Below are 12,016 nucleotides of genomic sequence, written 5' to 3'. Positions count from 1 at the left end.
TTTGCTCTTTTAGAATAACGTGAACGCGGTGGCGAACACGCTAATGCGTATAAAAGGATATAGTAGCATGTCGGATGGCGCAGCAAGACAGCGGGCTGAAAGCAGCGGGGCCAGCATCTTCAGAAACTGCAAGGCAGCGGCTCGTCCTGCTGATGGTGCTTTCTATGGCGGCGAAGCTTTCTTTCCGGAGTCCAGCGAAGAGCAGAGAAGTCCACGCTGAAAGGAATTTGATCTGATTTCCTATAGTGTGTCATGGGGTTTTATAGACATAAGTCACGCCCATCTTGGCGGGCTATGACGCGCCAGCGCCGCCACGCCATAGGTTCATGCAGTTGCCGCAGCACAGCCAATGACCGCGCTCGCGCACACTGTGCTAGCTGTGCAGCTGCACTGCGTTTTAAAAGTTAGCTTTCATATTCTCGAGAAAAAGGATTTTCCATAGTGTATAGCTACGCAATAGGAGAGACCTCATTGAAAGGGAACTGTCCCTTCAAGACATTTGCTGTGGGTGGGGGCAAATATTAGCATTTATTCAGTAGCCGTCACAGACTTCAAATGACTCAGATGTATTGTTTTATCTCCTCCCCGGGAATTTCTTTTTGTGCATCCAAACCTGCTAACCTCAGTGCGGTGACAGGAAATGTGTTCACGTTACCTTCGCCTCACAAGATACAGTTGTGAAGAAAAGCACACTCACATGCACATGCTTCAGTTTACAGGAAATTTGCTGAAGGCAAATGTACAGAAAGACAGTGAAAATTATTACTTCCACATAAGTCTCAACATCTCAACAACAAGAGTGACAGCAATTTGTCAAAATGACTGAATCATATACAGACAGGTAAACAGATTTTTTAATTTTTTTATCGGATTGTCATGTTGTGTTTAGATCCATCATTAAAGAAATGACAAATTTTGATAAATTACAGAGATTGGCTCTAAAATGTAACCCCTTTCTCTTGAAAACAGTTGATGTATTACATATATAAAATATGATATATTACATTCAATGTTGTTAATGCAATTATTATCACATTCAAGTGATTCCTAATCAGTATTGGGAGGTTTTTGTAAATTATTTGTCTGATACCGTAATTCACAAAAATAGACACTGTAGAGAGATCACAGACACTGATGGTGTGATAGTGGGATTGTGGTGGGATGTTTCAAAGCATGTGGTTAAAGAGCATACTGCGACCTCCTGTTTCTACGTACTAATATTTGAGAAAAAAAGGTTGGCATGTGACAGTTTTGAGGTTTGGTTTAGTGGTACCTTTAAATCGGTTTCACTGTCAAATTTTGTAATCAAAATATTAGAAGAATTTTTCAAATGCCTTCCTCATATAGTATGTCAGTGTATCGCTGCCAGCCATTATAATGCAATTAAACCATGATGAAACTTTGTCTGATGTGCAGCCAATGAACCCTTAGACCTTCTACTAACAATAAGTAACTTTGCAACTACAGGTCAACTACCAGTTATTAGAGTAGACTGTCTGCTTAATATCTGCCAACACTTTATTTTGATTCTGTCAATTTATTCTACTAACCCGAACCCTAACATCTAACCCTAACCTAACAGTCTACTAGTACTCTATTGAGAATTAGTTGACGTAGTTGAAAAGTTACTTATAATTAGTAGAATGTCTAAAGTGGACCATCGAAATAAAGTGTAATCACAGCGGCTAAGCATAGAGCAATGGAATATAGTTACTCTCTACAAATTATTATGCATACTTTATGTAAAAAGTATTTAGAAGTTAAATGGCAGATGTTTTCTGACTCAGTTTCCAGATTCACAAAAGTCCCCATCATGGAGATTTGCTAATGAATGCATTAGAACTTGCTGACACCTCGCTACTTTCACACCATGACATTATCGCACATTTCCACTCCCAGTGTCATTGTTCTCTTTGCTTTCAAAAAACAGTATCATAAACCACTGCATGATACTGTCAAATGAGTAGTCTCGGTCCACAAAAGTGGCATGCTACTAGTTGTATTCATTGTGCTCAAGAACAAAAGAAACTTTGTTTTCAAATTACTTTTAACTAATTTAAAAAAAAGTGCTCATAATGTAATATTGAGTAAAAACAACATTTAAACAATTATTTATTATAAATCATATATTATCAGTATACATAAATATAATCAAAACAAAGTATTACAAATTAATAAGTAAATTAAAATATTACAATTTAAAACAATACATAGACAAGACACTTTTTTTCAGCAAATATTGATATATGCAATTTGTTAGTCAGCATAGTATAAGCATTTTTGTTATTGATTTTTTTTTTTTTTTTACTGACATTCATATTTCACTAAATAACATTTACTGTTTGTTACAGGATGGATACAGCATCATACTATAACTATGAAACCGGAATCATATGCAATAATGAAAATTCACCCCTAAATTCAAATCTCAAGGCATCCATTTTCTACATCGTTTTTGTGATTGGCCTTCTTGGCAACATCACGGTCTTATGGGTCCTCTTGAAAAAAATGCATGTGAAAAATATGACAAATCTCTGCCTGCTAAATCTGGCCCTGTCAGACCTACTAATGGTCCTCTCACTGCCCTCCTGGGCTCTCTATGCTCAGGACCACAACTTAAAAGCCAATGCACTGTGTAAGGCTATGACAGGTACATACCAAGTGGGATTTTACAGTGGGATCTTATTCGTGACCCTGATGAGCGTGGATCGCTATCTGGTCATCGTACATGCCGTTGCGGTGCTGGGAGCGAAGATGCTGCGTTATGGAATTGTGGCGAGTCTCATTACATGGATGGTTTCGATCTGTGCCGCCCTTCCAGAGGCCATCTTTGCAGCAATGGTCAAAGAGGACAACATCACCAGATGTCAGCGAGTTTATCCTGTTGGGTCGTCCCAGAAGTGGAAGCTTTTCCGTAACTTTGGTGAAAATATAGTAGGACTGTTCATATCTTTGCCCATTATAGCCTACTGCTACTTCATGGTCCTATTGGTTGTGAAGAAGACCAAAAACTCGAAAAAGGATCGGGCAATAAAGCTCATCTTAGGCATTGTCATCATGTTTGTGGTTTTCTGGGTGCCCTACAATGTGGTGGTGTTTCTGAAAACCTTGCAGGAGTTTGACATTCTAACTAGCTGTGAGGCTCAAAGTAATATCAACACAGCCATGGAGTGGACAGAGATGATCGCACTCACACACTGCTCTGTAAATCCAGTGATTTATGCTTTTGTTGGAGAAAAGTTCAGGAAATGTCTTATAAGTGTGTTTTCAAGACATCTTAAATGTTTGAAGACCTACCAGTCAACATCTACACAATCAAAAATTTCAGAGAATGAAACTTCCAATACAGCTATTATTATTTTTACATCTCCCACCAAAAGTACACAAGTTTAAAGTTTTTTTTTTTCAAATGCAGTAAGAAAACCAATATTGTTTGAGAATATTTTGGTGCCGTTTCTTTGTTTTTGTAAATATTGTGCTCATCATTTAATCTTGCTTTGTTTTTGTAAATATAAAGATGTTAATCTTCATTCATGCATTGCACTATATAATGCAATCTAACATTTGTTGATTTAATGATGGCAATTGCATATCAATCATTCTACTTCAATTTGTGAAAACAATCACCATTGAAAAAAAAAAGTTAAAAAAAGTGCTGGGGAAAGTAATGCATACTGTAACGTATAGGCAGGGACAAAACAGAGAGAGAGAGAGAGAATCCATAGGCAAACATAAGTTTAATAGATAAACATAACCGCAAGATAATCCAAAAACAAGGATAACCTCCACAAAGAGAAGGCAGGGGAACAACGACCAGAATTCACAAACGGGAACAACAACCGAAAAACAACAACTGAACCACAGAGGTTTAAGTAGACTGGTTAACAAGGGGCTGACAAGGGACAGGTGTTGGTGATTGATGTCATGGGAACTAATAAGGGTAACTATGGTGACAAAAAAGGTACAAGGCAAAACCGGAACCAAACACAGGAAGTGAACACAGAAACAATGGGGAACTAAGAATATACTTCAACATAAAAGTCCTACAAAACACAAGACAGTACAGGGATTTTCGTCCCTGCCTATACGTTACACTTACTTTCTGCATTCTAATGTTTGTGAGTAAACTTGTGCCTGTAGAGTATTTCACACTGGCTTAAAAATGAACCAATGCATTAAATGAAATGTAATATTTTCATATTTGACAAAGTATTTGTCATCTACAAACATCTGTTCCTCAATATCTCTATAAGCTTTCACCTCATGACCTGCTAAAAATTGAATCACTGGTTCTGTACAGCAGTCAATAACCACAAAAATCATTTAAAAAAAAAAAACACCCTCAACCACACACACCTTGAAGGCAAAACCAAACTTAAAAAAAAAAATTTAATGTCCCCTCACATTGGCTAAAAGTGGATATGAGAGCAGAAATGATGTATGGAGGAACTTTATTTTGAATGCAGTCTATATTGGACTGATGTCTGTAAATGTTGTATATTCCTAATGTCTGTGCTAAACTACTTATTTCAAACACAGTGATAAATATATCAAGATGTTCATCAATAAACAAATAAATAAACACCTGTTTCAAAGGTATATTGTAATGCTACCTCTTACCACAAGAGCCCTCCCTATAGCACATATGGCACATAGTCACATACATGCCTACAATATTGAACAGCTTAAAAATAATTCACATAAAACATTAAACAACACTATCTCAAAACTAACTATTTTGCCTAACAGTATACTGAGATACAAGTCTGACCATGTCTCCATAGCAGAACTTAACCTTTTCATATATTTGCACCATGGAATAGATTTTCTCAGGTACATTTTATTACCTTTATGTGGACATATTTTAAATCCATGTCATTACTATATACATACACAGTGTGTCATTGATTTCAACATAAAATCCAATCCACTCAATAATAATTATTATCAAATATTCTAATAAATTCTAATACATTTCTGATCAAATATATTTTAAATAATTCAACGTTTTATATTATAAAGCTTTTTTGGTTTATTTATTTACTTATTTCCCTGTTAGTTGACATTCTTATGTATAAAACTTCACAAAGTTATTGAAAAAAGCTTATTGTAAAACGGTGATAATAAATGCTGAAAGTAACTTCACCCTAACCTTTGTCTTTACCTTAAAAGCTACAGCGGAAAGCCACAGAGATATGCTCTGCAGAGTGAGGTGGATTTCCTGTGTTCTTTGGCTCTGATGCAAACACAGTACATTAAGACTGCTGACATGACACTGTTACTTCAAGTAGCACCTAAATACCTAAGCAACAAAAACCTTAATCAAACAGTAACTTTTATAAAAACTTTCCCAAAACTGTTGTGACATACAGTAATGTAACATTAATGAAATTATTTTATAGTGATGATGCCTGATCTAACACAATCAAATTGAAATGCTAGTTGTTAAACTTAAAGCAATATTTGATGTGTCAAAAAACTTGGTTTAAAACAAGGTCAAGAACAATATCTACTTTAATTTCTGTCTACGAAATTCAATAATTATCAAAATCTATCAAAACCATATATATTGAATATCTGATGCAACGCATCATGTAAGTTCATTCATTGATGTTTTTGATTGGACTTTGTGATCACACACTACAACTTCCTCATTGTGAGGTACATGTGATTTTATCTACATGCAAATGTTATGGTTAAGACCACATTCTGGAACGATCAACTCAGAAAAAAAACTGTTTAATGAAACACGATGACAGCTATGCTGTTTCCTGAGAAGTCAAAAGGAAATGTGCACAATATTGATACAAAATGCATGATAAACCAATCCACCTCTTTTACAGTGATACAGTAGAATTCACCAATAGACTTTATATAAAAAGTTTGGGTTACACTTTTTTTAAGGTGACGTACTTTACACTGTACTGTACTTTTTTTTATTATAATTATGCATTTGCACAATTATGCATAACTTACTTTTATTAATATAGAAAGTACTTGTAGTAATGTGTAGCTCCGTCAAAGTTTGTTCCAGGCCCCTAATATGACTGACCAAGTGGCGCTACAATTTTCATGACTAGTTGTTGTAGTTGTTGTTGTTGCACAACAAAAGTAGTAGATAACAAAAAACGTCTCAATCCATAAGGAATACTCAGGAGATCCAAGACCAAGGCTTAGCCACAGCAACGAGCATCCGAGGTGGAGCTAGGGTGCCGGGGGACTGAGGCGGAGCCAGTGTGACTGAGGACCAAGGCGAAGCCGGAGGGAAGGCGAAGCATGATGGATCCAAAAAGATGGAGGGATGAAGTAAGTGTGTGGCAAAGGCAGAGCGATGTCTGACCAAGGCGAAGCCAGAGGGACAAGGGAGCCCGGTGAAGCCATAAGGACGATGGTCCCAGGTGGAGCTAAGGGAGGGAGGAGCCTAGGAAAGTCGACAGGTCAACGAGCCGAGATAGAGCGATGGACTCGATGGCAGGAGGCAGAGCCAGGTAATACTCTTTCCAAGGCAGAGCTGATGACCGGAAGATCGGAGGCACACCTACGCAGCATTTTGGAGCTAACAATGGAGGAACCGAGGGGTTGACGGGAACCAGTGGAGGTGGGGTCGACGGACTGGCTGACTTTGGAAGAGGAGGTGGGAGAGGGAGGCTGGGTGGCAACTCTGAAGACACAGGAGACTTCCAGCTGGGCGGAACCAGCGGAGACACAGGAGACTTCCAGCTGAGTGGGACCAGTGGAGTCACAGGAGACTTGGAGCTGAGCGGGACCAGCGGGGGTGGGAAATATCCTCTTCCAAGTTATCATATATTACAGAGGCCAGCAGCACCTCACCCTCAGTGGTGGGAGTGTGGGCAGGACCCTCCTCCATTCCTTCAAACTCTACTAGTAATCTCACGGTGGCACATGATGTTGCAGGCTCACACAACCGGTCTGACATTTTGTGAGGCTTAGGATCCAAGGTGATGGCTTGCTCAGTCCTTGTATCTGCACTAGCTTGTGCATTGCGGCAGGCTCAGGCAGTTTGCAGAATTTTGCCTTGACCTGGCCTTGTAAGATACATGTAACATTGTTCAAACTAAATGTGCAAGATAATTTACACTGATTGATTTGATACCAGACTTGCAAATTGAGATACACTTGAATAAATTAACCCTGATTACTAATTGTCCAATGCCACCAACTGGGCAGCAGGAGTCTGATCCACCTTATGGGTCCCTATGTATTCCCAGGGTTAACACTATGTTTCTATTTTACCCTAACCCTAACCTTTTATCTAGGAACATAGGACCTTTTGTCATGTGTTTATTATGTTCCATATAAATCTCAGTAAAACATAGGAATGATTCCACAGAAGGAAGTCATCTGACTGACAAGCATATAGCGACCAAACACTGGGCAGCTTATCTAAAAGTGCTCTCTGTGTTATCCTGGCACCCGGTTAACAACTTTTTTCCAGGCAGACTGAAACCTGGGTGCTCTAATTCCTAGAAGTTGTATCAAAATGTCAGCCAATCAGATTACAGTTTACTGTACCAAGAAAGTGCTTTCCAGGTTGTGTGCAATATAAGACTGTGGGAGTGAGGAAGTTCTAATGCTGATACTATTTGCAATTTGTAAGTTTACTTTGCTGCAATGGGCCATCACTTACATGTGAAAGTGATGGCTAATGACCAGTAAATGTAAACAATACATGTGTCAAACGTTTGCATACATGACAAGATTCACATCTGAATTATTATTCCATCACTTTTCTGCTGTTTATCCAGGGCCAGGTCTGGGTGACAGCAGCCCAAAGCAAAGCAAAGCAGTCCATGTGTTCTTTTCCTTGGCCTCTTCCTACAACTCCTCATGGGGGGCCCCAGGGTGTTTTTACACCAGCTGAGAGATATAATCCCTCCATTTTGTCATGGGGCTACTCTTGGGGCCTCCACCCAGTGGGACATGTCCAGAATACCTCAACAGGGAGGATCCAAGAGGCATCTTAACCAGACCCTCATTTAACTGCCCTGCAGAGTTTAGTTTCAACCCTGATCAAAGACACTGGAGCAAGCTAATCAATGTCTTCTGTGTTATTAGTAATTTGTTGGTGTGAGATTGATCAGGGTTGGAGCTTAACTCTGAAGGGCAGTGTAGGGCCTCTAGGGCCGGATTAGTCCAGCCACCTTCCAGAGAAAACTCATATCGGCGGCTTGTATCTACAATCTTATTTGTTTGGTCGTTATGACGTAGATGTAGGTTGGGACATAGATCGCCAGAACAAGTAGCCCATACCGGATCCCTTTGCTGGAGCCAGGCCTGAGAGAGGAGCTTAAAGGATGAGCGCCTGGTGACCGCTGTGTCTTTGTGTTTAGAGCATAAATGCATTTTAGGGTCTTTAAACAGTATTATAGAAATGTGATTAGCCAAGAGGTACCACGATCTCAATAAAACATTTAAAAGTTTAATTCATCATTTTGATATTGCTTTTTCCCTGGGAAGCATATTCTCAGTTGTCTTGAATCTTTCAGTGTGTGTTTGTTTTAGCTTTTTAGTCAGTCTTGGATGCCCTGTTGGATTTCTCTCTGTCAAGTTGTTTATGATAACTGTGCCTTAGGTGACCTGAGTTCGAGTCCTAGAGCAGAATAGCAGTGAAGCTATTGTTTTGGCGCTGAGTTTATTTTTGCTGCGCTTCTCACACTGAATTAAAACCACAGAGCATTTTCTTGGTCAAAATTCAGCTGAGTTAACAAAAAATGTCACCATAAAATCATATGGGCTCAAGTGAGGTGTTCCGAGTTTCAGAGTCACCCTATGACTTTCAGTACTGTGAAAAAATAGATAAAATACACAAAAAACAAAACAAAAAACAAATGATTGCCTGGAGTTTTGTGCCCAAACCAAAAAGCCTGTTTAAATTATTAAAACTAGAGGTTTATCTTAACTTTAAGTTTACTTTTATCATGTAAAATTAAACTATATGTATGTTATGCAAATAGTAGTCTGTGTGTGTGTGTGAGGGGAACGGTTGCATCACAGCAGAGTAAGCTGCCCACAATGGTCAGAGGAAAAGACAAAAGGTGACATAATGGACAGTACTCATCTGTATTTGCAGTACACAAGGCACAGTTCAGTAGAAAGTACAATGGGCACGTGCTACTTCCAATCTATTTACGCACAGCTTCTGCTTTACAGAAAGAGTACATGTGAAAGTTTTTTTTTTCCTTTTCAATTTTAAATTTGTACCCTTAAAGCTGCAGTCCGTAGCTTTTTTGGGTTAAAAATTATCCAAAATAAATTTTTGAGCAAGTACATAACCAGCCATTTCCCCAAACGATCTGCTTGCCGTAGCTTGATTCAAAACGTTAAGCTTGTAATAATGTTTTTAATTCCAGTGGTACAGGTGGATTTCCGCGGGAAATCCGAGCATGTCTTTGCCTCAATACGTCACATCTGTTCTGTACACATAAAGAAGGTGTCTCGGCTAGTAGGCTTTATGGCGTGTGAGGATGTTGGAGGTGGAGATATAGCCTTTTCTCGCAGCACTTGATATAATTAAACTTATCAATTTGATGGCGGATCCAGAAAGGTTCAAACGCCAATCACCAGTGACAACTGGAGATTCACCCGTTGTAAAATGCAAAAGACTTTGGAGTGGCTACAGAAAAAAAAGAGACTGCAACCGCCCATGCAAAAACAAGGATAAATATCAGAAGGGCTTTTGAAAGGTGGCATGAATTCCGTGTTTTGAAGGAGTTAAAAACAAACGCAGAGACGTTTTTTTTCTGCTGGACAGCTAAGACATTTCAATGGTTCAATTATGTAACAGTAGCACACTTGTTCGCTTAATTCATACAGTTACGGAGTACTGAACTACAGGTAGCCCTAATACACATTAAATGTAGTCACGCAATGCTGATGTTGTTAACATTAACAATTTGAAAACAAAGTATAATTTGCACGGTTTGACGTGATATGATAAACGATCGTTAGATTTAATCAGCGCGATTTACTGCAATGTTTTTTTTTTCCCTTAGTTGGTCAGAACAAAAGTGGATGTTACTTACTTGTTCAGATGACATTTTCTGGTGAAAATTCTTATGTTGGTCATACTTCCAAAAAGTAGAATCTGTGATTCTGAATGACAGTTTCCACGGCGGTGACAAGGTGACTGACAGCCGCACATTCTACTCAAAGCATTGGATTCATACGCCCTGTGTCGTGCCGACGCACAACCCACGTAAAGTTGACAATTCCGCGAATAACTGCAATTGCAGATTTCGAACAGAGATGGCGAAAAAGAGGAACAACTACGGACCGCAACTTTAAAGTCACCATAAAATAAAGTTGTGATTGTATTTTCTTCCCTATTTAGTCTTACAGTATATCTGAATGAAACGGCTTCTCGGACTAGAAAAAAATATAGTGCGGGACTTTATTTTGTCCATCGGGAATACGCTGATTTCACGCAGCCGCCATTTTGAAATCGAAAGTGAGGCTCCGGTGGGAAGAACCCCGGAAGTAAAGATAAACAACAATGCCTTGGATTACCGACCTGAAGCTGCTGCCGCGATTTACACTATTTGATGTTAATATTCAATATGGGATGTGTATATAGTTCATTCCTGCTTCTTTTTTTACATTCTGAATTATATATAAAAAAAATATTTTATTTATAAATGAATTTCACTGTATATAGTCTAAAGTATGAAAGAAATGTATGTACATTTTTAGAATTGACACAACATCATTAAACACAACAATACGCCATCGCATTCACGACTCTCCTGTGATTAAACTCCACTTCCGATTTTCTTCCCACCGGAGCCTCGCTTTCGATTTCAAAATAACGGCTGCGTGAAATCAGCGTATTGATTGGATTGTTGATCATTGTCATTTGCTATTGCTGTGATCTCATGTGAGTGACATCTTCCTCCCTTATGCCATCAGAGCAGAGAAGAGATGTCGCTGTAAGAGGGAGGGGAAGTTATTTTGAGATTAAAAAAAATTATAATAATTCATGATGTGCACATAAAAATAATTTATAATATATACTGCAATATTAAATAGTTCCATTAAAAAAAAGAATTGTCATTTTTGATTTCATGGCGACTTTAAACCGCGATTTACATTTTATTTTGACATTTCTTCTGTTACATTTTACTGTAAAATTCAGAAATTTATTATAATGTCAAGTGTTCATCATTTTAGTTTTTTACATTTTCTTGACACAACAAATTATATTAATTTTATGTTTTATTTGATTTAATTATAAAATGTTTCTATTTGACAGCATTTTTTTCTTGTGTTTTTTTCTCCCCTAATCTTTTTTTGTTCATTTGTTTGTTTGTTTTTGTCTTTAAACAAAAATATACAAATGCATCACAATGATCGGAAAAAAAGGAAGGAAAAAAATATCAAGGTAAATATCACAGTAAAAAAGGAACTTGAATGTTTCTTGTGCAACAGCTAGTTGCACTAAGTTGTAAGATACACATAAATGTTCAAGTTCTTGAGACAGTAAAACATTTATTTAATATCACTATACTATTACTATTACTATTGCTCGTACTTGGGGTTAGTGATATAAACAAAACCCTTACCCCAAGTTTTACATTTTGGCATGTAACTTGTCCTTGTGCTATAAACTTAAATCATGTGGCTAGTTGAGAAGAGCCTTTTTTCCCCCCTGAAATGATCAAGTTTACAATTTTTGCTTGGTGGATAATAAAACAGGTCCAAACATTACGCTGTAGGAGGGAGTCATATTTATTGGGACACCCTATAGCATCATGCCAGTGAATTTTGTACATACGAGCAAGCACCATTTAAATGTTAACGTTTCTTCATAAAATTTAAAAATCTAGTTGCATTTTACATTTTTACATATTATGCTACTGTTGAGTTTATAAACACACATTCTGTCTCACAGTGAAAAGACAGTAGAACCAGAAAAGTGTGCTGAAATTTTTTTGAGTCAAACTCTTGCCAGGTAAACAAGAACCCGCAAAAGAGTTTCATTCCCTCATTCGGTTTCATT

General features: G+C 37.9%; 1 protein-coding gene across 1 annotated transcript; it reads left to right on the top strand.

The window, feature by feature from the left end:
* The first annotated feature begins 537 nt into the window (after window positions 1-537).
* Window positions 538-4,582, top strand: LOC309483667 (C-C chemokine receptor type 4). The gene is made up of 2 exons (XM_082149601.1): window positions 538-841; window positions 2,352-4,582. Exons 1-2 carry the CDS (start codon window positions 819-821, stop codon window positions 3,391-3,393), a joined length of 1,065 nt encoding a protein of 354 aa, XP_082005727.1. The 5' UTR covers window positions 538-818; the 3' UTR covers window positions 3,394-4,582.
* Window positions 4,583-12,016: the final 7,434 nt, after the last annotated feature.

The sequence above is a fragment of the Leuciscus leuciscus genome (assembly GCF_965113295.1).
Source record: "Leuciscus leuciscus genome assembly, chromosome: 20".
NCBI lineage: Eukaryota > Metazoa > Chordata > Actinopteri > Cypriniformes > Leuciscidae > Leuciscus > Leuciscus leuciscus.
Note: the sequence above shows the minus strand (reverse complement) of the source record. Positions and strands in the feature narration are given on the sequence as shown.